Source organism: Medicago truncatula, chromosome 1 (genome assembly GCF_003473485.1).
Source record: "Medicago truncatula cultivar Jemalong A17 chromosome 1, MtrunA17r5.0-ANR, whole genome shotgun sequence".
In the NCBI taxonomy this organism is placed as follows: Eukaryota; Viridiplantae; Streptophyta; class Magnoliopsida; order Fabales; family Fabaceae; genus Medicago; species Medicago truncatula.
The window spans coordinates 52,425,991-52,443,413 of NC_053042.1; the positions used below are offsets into that span (position 1 = coordinate 52,425,991).

At 32.9% G+C, this 17,423-nt stretch overlaps 3 protein-coding genes across 4 annotated transcripts; 2 read left to right on the forward strand and 1 right to left on the reverse strand.

Annotated features, from left to right (window-relative positions):
- Positions 1-476: 476 nt before the first annotated feature.
- On the forward strand, positions 477-3,813 carry LOC25485415 (reticulon-like protein B11). 2 transcript variants are annotated; one of them, XM_039830010.1, is made up of 6 exons: positions 477-679; positions 855-1,035; positions 1,426-1,567; positions 1,677-1,746; positions 1,848-2,024; positions 3,231-3,813. In XM_039830010.1, exons 1-5 carry the CDS (start codon positions 628-630, stop codon positions 2,015-2,017), a joined length of 615 nt encoding a protein of 204 aa, XP_039685944.1. In that variant the 5' UTR covers positions 477-627; the 3' UTR covers positions 2,018-2,024; positions 3,231-3,813. The 2 variants fall into 2 exon arrangements, with proteins under 2 accessions (XP_039685944.1, XP_013470066.3); XM_013614612.3 differs by having other exon boundaries at positions 479-679; positions 1,848-2,017.
- A 1,203-nt stretch (positions 3,814-5,016) lies between these two features.
- Positions 5,017-8,254, reverse strand: LOC25485416 (protein TIC 21, chloroplastic). The gene is made up of 5 exons (XM_013614613.3): positions 7,882-8,254; positions 7,528-7,785; positions 6,614-6,817; positions 5,506-5,620; positions 5,017-5,405 (listed from the first exon to the last, which is right to left on the reverse strand). Exons 1-4 carry the CDS (start codon positions 8,155-8,157, stop codon positions 5,507-5,509), a joined length of 852 nt encoding a protein of 283 aa, XP_013470067.1. The 5' UTR covers positions 8,158-8,254; the 3' UTR covers positions 5,017-5,405; position 5,506.
- Positions 8,255-11,490: 3,236 nt separating this feature from the next.
- On the forward strand, positions 11,491-12,908 carry LOC25485417 (UDP-D-apiose/UDP-D-xylose synthase 2). Its single transcript, XM_013614614.3, has one exon. It carries the CDS (start codon positions 11,555-11,557, stop codon positions 12,686-12,688), a length of 1,134 nt encoding a protein of 377 aa, XP_013470068.1. The 5' UTR covers positions 11,491-11,554; the 3' UTR covers positions 12,689-12,908.
- The last annotated feature ends 4,515 nt before the right edge of the window (positions 12,909-17,423 follow it).

Below are 17,423 nucleotides of genomic sequence, written 5' to 3' on the forward strand. Positions count from 1 at the left end.
ATATTATTTTTTATTACAAAAATTAAGATAAAAAATAACCAAATACTATTATTATAAAATGAATTCAGCTCCTCTAAAATGAGTGTAAAATGACTGATATCAACCATTAATTAACAAATTAAAGGTAGATATCGTAGATACTATGATATATCGTAACAAATCATAAGTTTGTTATATTAACAACTTTGATATTCAACCCATCATTTAGGTTAGCCTTGTGGTATTAACTTGAAACATGTGTTCTTCTTAAGGTCTCAAGTAAGTTTAGATGGATTGAGCAACGGAGATTCACGAGGGTTGATTCAACGACTTACCAACTAAGTGAATTTATATTTATATTTTTTTAGAGAAACTTATATTTATATTGTTTAGTAGATTAAATTGATAATTTGGCCTTAAGCATAGCTTACAACAATTGGGCCTGAAAAGCCCGGCCCATGAATGAGCATGTCGTTTTCTGTTTCCTCTTGTAAGCAGTGATGAACAGCGAACAGTAGATGACCAAAACCGAAAGAAGAAAGAAAAAATAGCCACCGTAACCGTAACTCTAACCGCACTCCTTCTCTACGTTTAACATCTCGACGTTACTCGCGACTCTGGAACCACCGCAAAATTCCCCCAATCGCCATGGTTGAACCTCAACGAATTTCCGTTCATCACGCTCTCGGCTCTGGCTTAGGTTCTTCTCTTCTTCCCTCTCTCTCCTTCCGATTTCATTCAATCTTTTGCAGATCCTTTAGTTTTCTTACTTACACTTTACAATTGATCTTGTTTATAATTCGATTCATGCGATTGATTTCTATCTTGAAACGAAAATCGTAGTTGACTAATTTTTTATTTGTTTTTGCGTTTAGTTGCTGATGTGTTGCTATGGAAGAATTGGCGTGGAGGAGTTACGTTGCTGATTTCTGCAACCACATTGTGGTATCTTTTCGAGCGAGCCGGTTACAATTTCTTATCGTTTGTTGCAAATGTGATATTGCTTCTTGTTGTGATTCTGTTTCTATGGGCGAAAGCTGCTAATCTTCTTAATAGGTATTTCATTTCTTCATAATCATTTTGTATTTTCATCAAGATTCTTTGTTCAGGCCTATATTTCTAATAAATCTTGTTTGAGAGAGAAAATTAGTGCATATAGATGCTATGTTAAGTGTTCTAAGAATGATTCTTGATGCTTGTGAAATAACTATGAGACTCTTAGAGATAGGATTAGAAAGAGATTTTATCATGAATTAATTTTCACGCATTGTCGGTGTAAAAAGCAAATCACAATCTATCATGTGTGTGACTTTTCTTTTGATCTAAACTGACAGTGTAGATGAATTAAATCATTTTATTATACATGTTATGCAGAAAGAATTTTTTTAGATCTGTTACTATGTCTATATTTCCTATTATTGAAATTATTTTATTTTTATGTCATAGACCGCTTCCTCCTCTGCCTGATCTGGAGATTTCAGAGAAAACTATTGCAAAGCTTTCTGATGTACTGCAAATTTGGCTAAATCGGGCTTTGTCGGTCGCACATGATATAGCAATTAACAGGAATTTGTTTCTTTGTGCAGAGGTACTGGGATGTTAATGCTTCTTCTCTTTGTTTATGTTGGGTTCCATGAATTTGATGAGTATAGACATTTTTTACATTGACACTTGTTTGTATGAACTTGGTGAATCAGGTTGTTGGGGTGTTGTTGACAATATCTTATATTGGTAGTCTGTTTAACTTCCTGACTTTGATCTACATATGTAAGTTGCATGCTTCTGTAGCTTTTATGTGCTCTTATATATGTTTATGAAATTCTCTCCATGTAAGTTTGATTTTAATATTTCTGTAATGATCATTTTAGGTGTTCTTCTTAGCTTGTCTCTTCCTGTGGCATATGACAAGTACCAGGATCTAATTGATGAGAAGATTCATGTGGTACATGGGATTATTCACCCACAGTATCAAAAGATTCGCAGGATTGTTTTGAGCATTATTCCAAATCGTTCAAGCAAAGAAAAGAAAGCGCAGTAGGTACGCAGTAAGAGCATCCTATTCCTTTACATGTGTGTTTGATGCTCATAGTTGCTCAAAAACATCTCATGATTCCTTACGTTTACAAGCAGTTTGTCAATTATTTGCTCATAAACAATGTCCATAGATCTATGGAATCTTACTTTAGTTCTGCTTGCTGTAGAGAGGCATCATACATACAAGGTAGATATCTGTGGTCTAGAACTGTCATAGGGCCGTGTTATCACGTCACATCTTTCTATTTTAAGACAGTCACTAGTTTACCGTTGGAACAAAATATTATGTAACATTTGTTGTTCTATGTTAGCTTGTGACAAGTCATCACAGAAGTTATCTATTGTGAAACTGAAATCATGGTTGTCAAAATCGAGATCCCACTAAAGATCGTTGGGGTATAGAAAGAGTGTAGATCGTAGGATGGTAACAAGGATCGTAAGATCCCACCTAATAGACAAAATTATAAAAGAAACGAAGAAAAATAGTCTTTCATAAAAAAACACTTTCATTAACCATAATTGTCATTGAATGAATAATTGAAACAGTTACAATTTCAGAGAAAAAGAGGAGAAAAATTCCCAATTTCCAAACATAATGATTCAATTAAACACCAATAACTCCCAAAAAAAACGAAATTAATGGTATAATCAGACCTTTTCAAGTGAAAATGGATCAAATTCTAACCGAAACGGGTCGAATCCATGTTGGTTGGTACCGGGTCAGCCCTAATCGGGTTGGGTCATCAACCTCTGACCCGGGTCAAAAACCATTGCAGAAAACGCAGAAGAGTGCCGATTCTGCGATTAACCGCTTTTCCTCGGCGCGCCGTCGTTTCCGATCTTCTACCCGCTCCAGATCGGTGATGGCCATCAGAATCGCAAGATCGTACGATCTTGGGTGTTAGATCGTGATTTTAACAACCTTGACTGAAATAACTAGTTATTAGGAATCATAGACAAGTTTAAGAGGCCGAGAGCTGCAGAAAGGGTGTGTTTATGGGATATAAACGGTGTGCATATTTATGTCTGCTTTGGATTTTTCTGGTATTTATATCTTTTTTGTCCAATTTCCGGTTACCTTTAATGATACCAAATGCAACAGATGTTTTATTTAGATGGTTTTTATTCTAATAATTTGGTTTGAGTTATTAAACAATAGAGATTGTATTTTCATTCTTAGGAAAAAAAAAACTTTAACAGTTCCATTTGAAATTCAGTGTGCAGATGGTTAACTGAAGTCTAGTTAGGAGCATACAGATGGATGTGCAACAAATGGAGTATTTGAGGTTTTTCGTTTTCTTGGGAAGTTGTCGCCGTTTTAACTCATGATTAGTGATGTGCTAATTCTTCAGAAGCCAAATTGACAGAGCTTTGATGTAGATGATTACTTTCTTGTGATTTTCAGTGTACTCCATTGGAAGATGCTTTATATGAATTTTGATAAATAGAAATAGATACCCTTGTTTTAGGTTCACTCTGGATTAGATTACCAGAAGAGGGTGGAAAAGAAAGGACACGACTCATGAGAACTTGCACATCGGTTTGCTTTTTTAGGATGGTAGTATGGCATGGTTTTTGGTTCAATTGGATTTTGGTTCAGTTGATTTTATGATGTATTCCTGAAATTGTTTAATCGGTAATTACCGCTGTGTATACTGCAATATTTTTACTTTTTCAAATAGGAATGCTGGTCTGGAATTATAAAAGTAACACAATATCTCACCACCTCAGGTTACCTTTGTACTTGCTTACTGTTAGGTAAATCGTTTTGTGATCATTATTGATTTGTATTTGCTGTTATGTGTTGGAATTTAAATCGACAGAGTTCAGGTTTGTGGCAGATGACTGTTAGTGACCACACAAATACTTTGTTGTTTATGAACTAAAATAGAAAATCCAAAACCTACATAAGTTGTGAGCAAATTTTTACAGTTATCGATGCTAAAGCTTAAATTCAAGATGCCCAATTCTTTTTTCAAACCCAATTCCTTCTTTTCTATATTAATTTGATTTGATACTTCGCATGCAAAGCTCAACAACCCAAACAAGGGTGCCAAGTGGGACAGTAGCTGGATAGGATTTATTTTCATTAGAGGAAATGGTACTGTCGTAACTTGAAAAAAATACGAACAACACTTCCCCAGTTAGTTTATGTTTTTGTTTTAGCACTTAATCTTCCACCATGTTCGTTAGATTCTGGTGGGAAACAACAGACGGTGAGATTTCTTATAGAAATGTTGTACAGTACACCCTAAAATTGTTCAATTATTATATGGATAATCCCCTTTAAGATAATGATGAAGAATGCATGATTAAATTGTTTCATCACCTTGAAATGTGCGGAACTTGTTAGAAGAATTAGGATAGTGGTTGATAAATTTCTAAGCAAGGTTACTTGAAGTTTAAAGAATAGGGACACATGAGAAATGGAAGTGATTGGCAATGTTTTCCAGAGTTGTGGAGTATAGTGATGAAGAAATGAAGATCTACGAGAAAGGATCAATCAACAAATAATTATAAATTGAAAATTATGGTTAATGTGTTATTGTAAAAGTAACAAATAATGGGTAGTCCCAACTCTCCAGTCTCAGGGCATCGGAAACACTGAAAGGCATACAAACTATCCTCTATTCTTCTTTATCTTTTCAGTAAAAAATATCTATAAATGAGAAAGAAAATGTACCGTGACTTTGTCTATTACTAGCACTTCTAAGCATGTCAGAAATTGCTTCAAAATCAAGACATGCTTTAATTTCATTTTATTCTTGACCAAGGGACATCTTTAATTAAAAATGTACACTCTCTTCCAAAATCTTTTTAAAATAATCGTGTTCATCCTACTACTGCATATTGCACTTGTGCTAACTTTTAAATACATTATTATAACCACTTCTAATCCTAAATTTTGCAAAGATCAGTCCTGCAAGAGAATTAAAAACAATCCTGTACAAGATTTTGAAGGATACGGTGTATTGATGTGTGCTATGCAGATGCAAAATTATGTGCAAAATGTGACTCTAGCAGGTAAAATTGCTCCTAAGATATAAATTCTCCGCGTCCCTTATCAAACAAGTATTTTGAATACAAAAAAAGATACTACAAAAAACCCTGATATTGCATCACCGGTCGAATATGCAAATAATTTCAAAGTTGCATTTTGCAAGTTCTTCATTTGACACTTACATCAGACAAGTTATGAGGGTGATAATGTTAGAACCAAAACATGTCCAAACTGCAGATAGACAGTAAACTCCTGCCACTGTGATAATCTGCCCATGGATCTTGAATTGCTGAAGCGTTATCATGATTCATTTTTATTAACAACATTGCACAGATTCTTTTCAACTTGGAAATATAAGATGTCAACCACCAACGAAGACGGCCTTAAAAAGCTGTATCAAGACAAAACACAGTCCATGAAGAAAACAACCACTGGAAATGAGGGTACACTTTTTTGGTGCCTAAATTCTTTCTACCAGACTTGAGGCATACCTTATGCAAACTTCAGAAATGGAAGAGCTTCTGACGGCGGTAATGTGACTGATCTCAACAACTCCAGTGAGAAAAGAAGCCCAAGGAAATGAGAAAGGATTGTGTTTGCCGAAGCCTGTAAAGGAAAGAATAATATTACTTATTACTTGAAGCCTACCACAGTGGCACCATATATTCTATCCAACACAATTAATGTTACTCACATTAGTTGGTTGCTTAGTGAGTTTTTCATTTCGATTTGAAATGCTCTCATTAACAAATATAAAAATACTACTATCACCTAGTTTTTGTTCTATTTCCTTGTTTCATGATTTAACAAAAGCATTGGAAACAAGATTTTCTCATCTTCACCATTTCCTTTAAAAAAAATTGAAACCAGTAGTCAAAATATAAAAACATACTCCCTCTCCGTCCCAAATTGTATGTCTCTTTAGGGAAATTTTTTTGTCCCAAATTATATGTCGCTTTACAATACCAATGCAACATTAATGTTATTTTTCCTATTATAACCTTAGCTATTTTTTACTCTCTCTTCTTTCAATTCTTTCGTTTATCTTTCCCATATTATTTATTAAGGACAATTTTGTAAAACAACTTATAATATCTCTTTTCCACACAATATTAATTGCATTTCTTAATATGTGTGAAATGCCTAAAATGTCATACAATTTGGGACGGAGGGAGTAGAATAAAGCAGACACCGGTTTTTCCTTTTGTTGGAAGGTTTGTAATATGGGAAATATGTTATTTGTGCTCTGATAGCAAAAATGTCAAGTTCAGCTCCACCAATCCACACTTCACCCCCAAATAACAATAGTCTAATCATTCCCCTAATTTCTTATTTAACGATTTTAAACAAACTATCGACAACGGCTAATATGCCAGAAAACAATACAGATGGAGTTGTTCTCCAGAATGGGAAAATGATGCCCTTATACATTGTTTACCATTGGATAATTAAAACGTTTACATTAACGTTATTAAGCAAAGAAGGTCAAATTTGCAAAAAACAAGAAAGAGAACAGCTGAGAGTAATGTTGATAAATAACTGAAATTTCCTCTATTGAAGGCAATTTTATACTGAACAACCAAAACCAATAAGTTTTACCTGCACCAAAAAGACATCTAATGCGAGAACAGGGCTTGAACCAGGAGCGATTCCTTGATAATATGGGTTGGCAGAGGTAGTAAGAGCCTTTGCAACTAAGAATCCAACCGTGGCTTGCATCCCAAGAATAGCAGATCCCATCCCCAAAAGGTTCAATGCTATACCATTTTGTAAGCTTTTAACTACATCAGATCGAGGGGGTGCCTGAAACCACGACTAAAAGCTCAACCTACATCCTAAATAATAATTAAATTAGTGTTTCAACGTTAACAAACAGTGATTTCACATTTAGGCCTGTTTGGATTGGTTCTTTAGAGCTCATCTACCAGTATAAGACTTGTGACACTGTTTGGAAGAACTTACGGAGACAGTTTATACAAGTTCATAAGTTGTTTTCAGCTTATTTCCATAAGCTCTTCAGGAGTCAGGACTGCTTATGAAAACAGCTCATTGATTATACCGAAGAAAAAAAAATTACTATATTTTATCTTGTGTTATATAAATAGCTCATTCATAAGCACTTACGTTGTAAGCAAGAAAATACGTTGTTTATCCAAACCTGACCTAAGAGTATGTTTGAATTGACTTATTTGAGCTTATCCATTGACATAAACACTTGTGAGATTGTTTGACAATACTTACGAAAAGTTATAACAATAGCTTATGACATGTCCATAAGTTATGTTTAGCTTATTACCATAAACTGTCCAAGATAGCTTATGAAAACAATTTAACTTTATTTCATCTTTTGTATAGAAATAGCTTATACATAAGCACATATATGATAAACATTAAGCCATAAGTGTTTAATTAAGTTTCAGTTGTTTATTTATACACACAGTTAGAACAATTTACATCTTTAACTTCCTAAGCAAATTCAATTATTCATATTTAAATGAACTGCAAAAAAGTACCTTGGTAGGATCATTTGCAGTTCTACGAAGCCTCTCAGAGAGGCGAATATAGCCAAATGACCAAAACACTGAAATAAACGCAGCTGCTATTCCACCAGCAGTAGCATAAAAAGTTGCCGGAGACGTAACTTTTCCGGTAACAACAACGGAAAACGATAGTATGACGGCTGATACAATAGTGCAAACTAGCTGACCCCAAAACCCTAAGCTACCTAATCGCTTAAAATGCCTTGCAGTTTTTTCCAATCTCTTCGCCACCTACAATACAGCAACATTGTGAATTGCACGGAATCAAACCCTAGAAATTGAATTCAATTTCATAACTGAATAGTCTAGAACAACGAGAGTGTGTACCTGATCGAGTTTTGCTTTTTCTGATTCTTCGTTGGAAGGAGCGAAAGCTGGAGAGGATTGAGAAGAAGCGGTTGCGGTGAAGGGAAGCTTCCATGAACGATGAGAAATGAAGGAACTGAAAGAGGGAGAAGAACTATTCAATTTAAGAGGGAGTGAGGGCGTAGAATTTTGCTTCAGAATTGTTCGGGGAAGACGAGGGACGGAAATGGCTGAGATTGAGAGTGGCGCTGCCGTGAATTTGCCGGAGCACGGTGCCGGCGATAGAAGAGTTTGCATTGCGTAGTTGTTCGATTTCTGTGGTCTGTTTTCGTCTTCTTGCTTTCTCCGATTCTCACTTTTGAGTTCTAGTTGTTTACTGATTAGACCCAGTTTTATTTTTGGGCTTTTCTTGGAAACATGAATTTTTTACTATTGCGCCTTCATTGTTTAGATTTTGAAATTTACTTTTCTCCCTTCTCAAATTTTCTATTTTTTTCAACGAGTAAATAGGCAAGAGAATTGATATTCCCACATTTGATAAGGCTGAGAAACACTAATAAAATACAATTTTACTCGGCAGAGAATTGATATTCGGCAGTTAACTGCCGAGGAAGCCGAAGAATTAAAAATCTGGCTGTCTTAACTGCCGAGGAAACTTCAAACCTTATTTTTTTTTATTTTTTACAAAAACTTTATTTTGTCATTATTAATATTTATTGATTCTAATATTATTTAATTCATTGTGATTTTATGAGGAAACATAATCAACACTCTTTTAATATTTTGGATTACATTAAAGAATTAACACTCTTCTCTCTAAGTTTTCTTCCTCTTTCACTCATCGAGGAGGGGTGATATTAGGTCAAATTTTGACCTAGAATCACTCCTTGCATCTTTTTTCCCCTTTCTTTCAATCTAAATAAGTGATTTTCACATACATCAAGTTTTTCTTTCGTGATTTCGCTGTCTTAGTGCGACGTTGTGTTGTTCGTCGTCTTGTGCGACGTTGTTTGATTTCGCATCTTTTGTTGTGCGGTGTTCGTTTGATTCGTATTGAAAGATCAGCTTCAGACAATCACAAATTTAATCAATGATTTGGGCGTCAACGTTGCAGATCCATAAGCATGGGTATTCTGGTGATTTAGATTTCATCATATTATTTGTAGGCATTTTGCCGTTGTATGCTATTAACTTGGGTGTTGTGAGTTTGTTCGCATATTCACCCTATACGTTTTTAGCGATATTGATCATGTTATTGTCTCTGATGTATTCTATCAATTTGAATGAATGAATATCCTTTGTGTTTGTCAAAAAATATATATTAAAGAATTAAACAAGAAAGTTATGATTTTTTTTTTTTTTTTAAAAAAGAAGCAACAATAAAAGCACTTTAATTGTGTGATGAAATCAAAATTTCATTCAAAGAAATAATACTCGATTTTATCAATCAAGGTTGTATATCTTTGCTGATTTAAATCATTAATTAAAAAACAATTAAATCACATACAAATAAAAACATGAACCATATTTGACCATATTAAAATTTATTTTAATATTATTTACTAGGAAAATGCTCTTTACCACGAACAGTGTTGCAACGAAAAATAAGAAAAACACTAGCCTTGCCGTTTTTTCCGCCAAAAACGTCTTAGATTTTTTTTTAAATATTAAAATGATGTTTATTGTAGTTATATTGTGAATGTTTCGTGAATTCCTTTTCGATCAATGATGTTTATTCTACTTACTAAAGTTATAATTGATTATTTTTTTTTTGACAATAATCAGAATTAATTCAGCAATTGAATGACATCAATCAGAATTAATTCATTTGATTCCATCCATGTCAATGTACATATATAGAGGAAATGAATGGATTATTAAGAGAAGTTAAAGCCAAGTTATTCTACAAGGATTTTTACGAAAAAACATGGAAGAAATTTGATAAATCTTGAAGGATCATACGAATAAGCTGGAAAACAATATCTCATGAAATAATTTATCAAAAAAATAAAAACATTAAAAGAGTGTTGATTATGTTTCCTCATAAAATCATAACTTTCTTGTTTAATTCTTTAATGTAATCTAAAATATTAAAAGAGTGTTGATTATGTTTCCTCTTAAAATCACAATGAATTAAATAGTATTAGAATCAATAAATATTAATAATGATAATATAAGGTTTTTGTAAAAATAAAATAAAAAAATTAAGGTTTGAAGTTTCCTCGGCAGTTAACTACCGAGGTTTTCCTCGGCAATTAACTGCAGCCGGATTTTTAATTCCTCGGCAGTTCAGTGCCGAGGGGGTAAAATCGTATTTTACTAGTGTTTCTCAGCCTTATCAAATGTGGGAACATCAATTCTCAATCGGCAATTACCCCTTGAAATTGTAAGTTTTGTCAATCACACACTGACATTAACAAAACTTCAATTACCCCCTGAAATTGCATAATGTTAATCAATTTACCCCCTCCGTCAAATACTTATGTTATTCAACAAGACGTTTTGCAAATACCCCCTGAAGTTTTGCACTTATGTGCAAAATGTCCCCTAAACTTAATTTTTTTTCTTCTTATTTTTAAAAATGATTGCATTATCACTAAATTACGGAGCATTATCCCCCTTTACTCATAATTTCAAGGTATTTTGAAAAAAAATTAAAAGTGAGATGAGTAATTTGGGTTGATTTTTTGCGATAGAAAGAATGTAGAATGTTTGGTCGAGTTAGTTAAGATGTCGTCTTTTATATTTTTTTTACAAAAATAAATAATTTTATAGCATCATATATGTTTGTTAATTTTTTAAATAAAAAATCACAAAATAACTTCAACTGAAAAATTATTAAAATTAGCTTTTAAAAATGGGAATTTCTACGGTACAACTCATAAATTGAGTTGTACCAATATTCTTACTTTATAAATTTATATATTAATGAGTATTTTTATGAAATAAAGAAATATTTGTCAATATTTATGTTTTAGAAAATATCATTTCATAAGAAAAAATATCATTTCATTGTTTATAAGAATCGTAATAAATTTTTAACATTTTCTTATAAAAAATAATCAATATTCTTTGTTATGAGTAATAAAAATTAAATTTTATCCAGTCGACGCTTTTGGTAAATTAATAAGATACAATTATTATAATTATCAATAATAGAAAATAATTATTTTTCTTAAAAAAAAAAAACTCATTCAATTATTAATTTAACAATTTAGTGTACGATACATTCAAAATTTTGAATATACCATGGAATCTGCCTTTAACAATATTTATTTTTTAAAAAGAGAAAGTAAAGTAGTATCAAAAGATGAATGTAATTTTATAACAAAAAAATCTCTTTGACCATTATTTGCAGTTAGTATTCACCACCACCAATCATGATTAAAAGAAAATAAAATGACGTGTCATGTTTTAATTTGTTGTTTGTAAGAATGATAGTTAGGTTCGTTCATACACAAGAATTTCTCCTAAATAAATTGCTCTTAAACCCCAAACAAACTAAAATATAAATGGACTAAAAAATTTGCACTTAAACCCTCATGGGCTGCGGGTTAAACATGTCGGTCTACACATATATATAGCGGAAGTCTGGTCAACAACTCTAACAACACCATATCAGTAGGGGATTTAGACACCACCGTATTAGGGTTTTATATTTGACTATTTGACCTAACTAAGACACTAGTCAACCATGTCTTCTTCTTCTTCAACAAGACTTGATCTAGACGGCAACTCAATCAAGCCGATAACAATCTGTATTATTGGCGCCGGAGGTTTCATTGGTTCTCACCTCTGTGAGAAGCTCATGTTACAAACACCTCACAAAGTTATAGCTCTGGACGTTTACAAGAACAAACTAAAACACCTTCTGGAACCCGAAACCCTTCCTTGGAACAATCGCTTTGAGTTTCATCGTTTGAATGTAAAAAACGATTCCAGACTCGAAGGTCTCATCAAAACCGCAGATTTGGTCATCAACCTTGCTGCAATCTGCACTCCTGCTGATTACAACACTCGTCCTCTTGACACGATTTACAGTAACTTCATTGATGCGATTCCAGTGGTGAAATATTGTTCAGAAAACAACAAGAGGCTAGTTCACTTCTCTACTTGTGAAGTGTATGGGAAAACTATTGGTAGTTTTCTCCCTAAAGATAGTCCTCTTCGTCAAGATCCTGCTTACTATATGCTCAAAGAAGATGAATCTCCGTGCATTTTTGGTCCGATCGAAAAGCAAAGATGGTCATATGCATGTGCTAAGCAATTGATTGAGAGGTTGATTTATGGAGAAGGTGATGAAAATGGGTTGGAATTTACAATTGTGAGACCTTTTAATTGGATTGGACCGAGAATGGATTTCATTCCTAGTGTTGATGGTCCAAGTGAGGGAGTTCCTAGGGTTCTTGCTTGCTTCAGCAACAATCTTCTTCGAGGAGAGCCGTTGAAGCTTGTGGATGGTGGTGAGTCTCAGAGGACTTATCTTTATATCAAAGATGCTATTGAAGCAGTGTTGTTGATGATTGAAAACCCTGCTAGAGCTAATGGGAAGATATTTAATGTGGGTAACCCGAACAATGAGGTTACGGTTCGGGAGCTGGCTGAAATGATGATCAAGGTTTATTCAAAGGTAAGTGGTGATCAACCTCTTGAAACACCTACAGTTGATGTGAGCTCGAAAGAATTTTACGGTGAGGGATATGATGATAGTGACAAGAGAATTCCTGACATGACCATCATCAACAAGCAGCTTGGATGGAATCCAAAGACTTCACTTGAAGACCTGCTTGAATCCACACTTACCTATCAGCACAAAGACATATGCTGAAGCTGTCAAAAAAGTCATTGCACAACCCATTGCAAGTTAAAACAACAATGGCAATGTGCCAAGGGTATTAGCATAGGATGAACTTTATTTTTGTTTTGATAGTTTGTTTTTATTTGGAATTGCATTAGTTTTTCTTTAGATTAATTTGTTATTGTCATAACATGGAAGATTATGTTTTTTCTTTGTAATTTTTTGGTTAAGTTTTGACAGTTCATATTTATGATAAGGCTTTGTTAGGTTGCTCTAGCAGAAATTTGAATTATGATTCTCTTGTTTGTATTAACTACATATGATGATTGTGACATTGACATTGATTATTGTGACCCGATCTTGAATTACAACACGACTGCAATTGATATCCTTGCTTTAGCAAAATATTGTTTAATGTGGATTGGATCTATGATTGCGTAGTTGTGAATCAATGTTACTTAATTTGGCCAAACTTAATCCAGATTTACATTGCAATACCTGTGTATCTGAATTTGCTGGGTAACCCTTATTGAAACCCTGAAGGAATAAATAGAGGGTGGGATATTTTGTTCTAGCCGTACAAATTTGAGAGCTGCAGGATTTCAGCTGGGACTGACGAGATTTTGACTCGATTTCATTTTTTATTTGTTTATTGTGGTGTGTTGTCTCTCTGATTGTGGTTACAAATTAGAACAGTTAATTGTCTGAAGCTCAATATGGGGATCAAAGCCCTGAAACACCTTGAATGACTCAGAAAAGGCCATTTAAGAGGTTGCCTCTGATTTCCAGTTTCATTTTTTGAACAATGATTTCCAGTTTCATTATATTCAATTAATTTTAAATTTTAAAATAATCATGTTATTTTTCGGATTATTATGCAAACCTTTTTATTTACTAATTTTGAATGGGTTTTACCGTTGCTCTGGATTTTGGACCATACTTTTGTTACTATTTTTGGAGTCTTTTAGTTTTTAATGTGACTATGGATTGTGGACCATACTTTTCTAAAGATTGGTCGTAATTTATTTACTTATCTAAGAGTAAATGTTTTTACTCTTTTGTACAAATCATTTTGTACTTGTCCGAGTTTATATATTGATGAAATTGATTTGAATTTTCTTCTAATGCTTAATGCTTTTGGTATTTATCATATCATTCATATGTGATGGTGCTTTCAAGGATGCTTGGTAGTTTCTTTCACTTTGAACATTGATTTTTTGTGTTTGGTTTATGTGTTTATTTATTCTTTTTGACAAAAGTCTTGCAAATGAATTATATCTTGTCAAATGTGAATATGTGATACACTTTTTTTTAAGTATTACATTTGATATAACTTGTTGCAATTGTATTTCTTGTTAGTTTTTTAGTGTTCCTTGGATTCCTTTTGTATTTATGTTACAATCTTGATCTTTGGGAAGAGTTGGAAAATATCAACACCAACATTCTTGGATCTTTTACTTTTTTTAATCACATTAGGCCTTGATTGCTCAGTATCAGACAATATCAGCTCAAGTCTATGGATAATTTTACTTGTCTTTTATGTAATAACCATATATTTTTTCCGGTTGTCAAACATGGTATAGAGATGATCGTGCAGTGGAATCAAGAGATAAAGGTAGGAAGGTCTGAATCTTATCTATTTGCAGGTCTGAAACTATTTACTTGTTTGATAAAATGCAAAAGTTAACGACCTAGAAGGATTCCCTTGTCTCCCCCTATCTATTATCGCCTTTATGAGCGATTAAGCCTTGAACTGTATTTGTTGATGTCCTGTTGATGCCTTTGGATAAAGAATTTTTAATTCACTTAGTCATTGATTTCTCTAATTATTGGGCTTTCTCCAACTAAGCCATTGCTTAATATATCTATAAATCTTTATAATACACTTATTTAGAATGAAGGTCACTCTAATAATATGCATTATATCCATTAATAAACCATATATAAGCCTTAGTAACATTTATGCATCCCAATGACTATAACCACAAGAGAAGTGATAAGAACTCGGACCGTTCATGGTTTGGTTCATACAGACAACTGAACCAAACCAATTTGTTAATAGTTTGGTCCGAATTGAATCGGACTGGTGTTATAGTTCGGTGAACTGGTTCTTAATTTTCAAACTGAACTGAAATCGATTTTATTTTTTATCGTTTCTTTTTCAAAACTGGTTCACAAATCAACAATATGCTTGGACTGAATCGACAACATGAAAACTCTACATGATTTGCTTTAAATTCTCTATTTGTTTCTATTAAATTAGACGAACGTGCATCCAAAAATTGCTGCAAAAGAGGCACAGATTTAACATAACACTTCCTTGAATTATTTCATGAAAGCTCTAGTATGCAAAGAAATCCTTTTAATGTTTAAGCAGAAGGAAAGAAACCACTATCAGGGATTATGGATTTTATACCAAAGTTGCATAGATGAGTGACAGCGAACAAGATCTCAATGACAAAAATTGCAGATTATTTCCATTGTAAAACCATAAAACCAACATATAGCCTATAGGGATTTCACGTAGTTTGGTTCGAGTTAGTAAACTGTGTCTGAAGTATAGGTTTGGTTCGTCTGAAGTATAGGTTCGGTTCGTGAATTGTCAAAATAGGATTGGTTAGTTTGGATAACTATTTTGAACAATCCTAATAAGAACACTTTTTTCAACATTCCGTGTGAATCCTACGCTTTGGAAATGTGTCACATATAAAGTGTCCCATGTGAATTTCACCCAATAAACGAGGACTACTCGAGTGTTCCTAACACTGCTCATAACAACAATAGAGTTTAATTTATTTTTGTCCTGTTTGGAGCGTTTCAAATGATAGTTTGTCCTGTATGTAAGAAGAATGGTCACCATTTTTATATTGATTTCATATACTACACAGTCCATAAAGCAGATAGAGGCTTTTCATAGAGTGATTCTCTTGGCTTCCATCTGGGACCAATATTGCTTTTGGAGAGGTCTTGTGTTATAGTATATCACAAGTTTGGAAGACCATTTATTTATTTTGTCTCCCCTTGCATAGTTGCATCGAGATTTCTCAATCATAGCTGACAGAAACTTTTGCAACAAACATGCACAATAATGCGTGAACTGATGTAGTAATTCTCAAACGGCTTATTCTTATTTATTGGTTTTATAAGTTATATTCTCTAGTTCAGTGTATCAGTCAAAGAAAGAAAAAAAATAACACAATTACTCTATATTAGTCACAGATTAAACTTTTATGAGACTCCCTTATAATTCTTGTGTTTTTACAGTCAGTGTTGAGCAGTTTCTGATTAATTTGAATAGATTCATAGTTTTTTAGATCAAATTGAGGAGGAAAAAGAAAATGGAATTATGAAGTTGTTTTGGTGATTCTTGTGTTTAATCCTTTCTATTTTTAGATTTACATGATGAGTTAGAGAAGAGTCCTTTCACTCGAAAGTTACATAGAGTTAACTCAAATGATAAAAGACTCCAGAGACATTTGATATGTTGGGATGCGGATTTGAACCCGTAATTTCACACTTCTAAATATTTAGTGTAAGCAAATTTTGCTGCTAGACTCTTTAGAATAGAGAAAATAACGATCAATATACTACCATTAATATTTTACTTGTATTTTAAAAACATATTATACGTTGATAAAGTGTCATATTGTTTACATTATTACACCTAAAAATTGTTTAAGTTGTCAACCTAAAATGACTTCTCGAATTACGGGTTATTTGATGCCCAATTAGCATAATGAATGATCAATTGAGTTAAGGACATCTGAATACGAGTGAGTTGAATCTTTCTATGGCCCAAAGAGTCTTCCGAATGTTGTAGACATAAAAAATAGTCAAAGACACGTGAAATTGATAATCCCACCTTGAAGACTTGTGTTTCATGTTTTTAGTCCGATGAAAGAAAAATGACTATTACCCATACAAAGAATGCCACGAAATGGGAAAGCAAGGTCAAAACATGGAACATAACATACAACTAACTATGGGAGAAACACACACAATGTCTACTTGTGAGTTTAGTCGATTAAAGATAGTCGGAGCTATGTAGGCCATGTTCATGGCCAATGAGACTAAGTGCTATAAATACTTATTGTAAAGATCATTTAGACATACAATCAATCAAACTATCGTTTTATTCGAAATTTATCAATTATCTTTATGCATATCATTTACTTATGTCTTTATGAAATTGTATAGATTTCATTTACTTATGTTAGAATACACTCGCTAATTTCTATAAATGAATATTTAAAAACATACATCTTCAAATGTATGTGACGATATTTAGTTATCACCTGTTAACATGCTCCTTTTAAAAATAGTGGTGTATTCTAACAAATATTTATAAGAACTCTTAACATACACTCACTTCTCTTTTGAAAACAGTCTGTTAACAAACTACACCTACGAATATATATAACCATTTTTAGTTATAACTTGCTAGAATAATTCTCTTAAAAAATAAAGGGTTAATAGTGCTTTTCACCCCTCTAATATAGGCTATTTTCGATTTGATTTGCATCATTGTAAAACTTTTTTTTTCTTCGAGAAAACACCCCTCTCCCATCCAACTTAGCAAATTCGCTTACGTGGCGCTGATTTGGCTTTTTTTTTTCTTTCTATTTTTTATTTTTTTTAATTGGCCACGTGTAAAAAATATATCCACATCAGATTTTATTTTGAAAATATTTGAAAATAAATTTTAAAAAATAAAAAAATTATAAAAATATTCAGTTTTTTCCAAAAAATTTAAAAATCGAAAAAT

Bases quoted from the DNA above. Each gene is read 5' to 3' on its own strand.
- LOC25485417 (XM_013614614.3), top strand. From the start codon at position 11,555: ATGTCTTCTTCTTCTTCAACAAGACTTGATCTAGACGGCAACTCAATC.
- LOC25485415 (XM_039830010.1), top strand. From the start codon at position 628: ATGGTTGAACCTCAACGAATTTCCGTTCATCACGCTCTCGGCTCTGGC. The intron at 680-854 runs GTTCTTCTCTTC...TTTTGCGTTTAG, and splicing joins CGCTCTCGGCTCTGGCTTAG to TTGCTGATGTGTTGCTATGG. The intron at 1,568-1,676 runs GTACTGGGATGT...TTGGTGAATCAG, and splicing joins ATTTGTTTCTTTGTGCAGAG to GTTGTTGGGGTGTTGTTGAC.
- LOC25485416 (XM_013614613.3), bottom strand. From the start codon at position 8,157: ATGCAAACTCTTCTATCGCCGGCACCGTGCTCCGGCAAATTCACGGCA. The intron at 6,818-7,527 runs GTACTTTTTTGC...TCGTGGTTTCAG, and splicing joins CTGCAAATGATCCTACCAAG to GCACCCCCTCGATCTGATGT. The intron at 5,621-6,613 runs GTAAAACTTATT...TTTCCTTTACAG, and splicing joins TAGATGTCTTTTTGGTGCAG to GCTTCGGCAAACACAATCCT.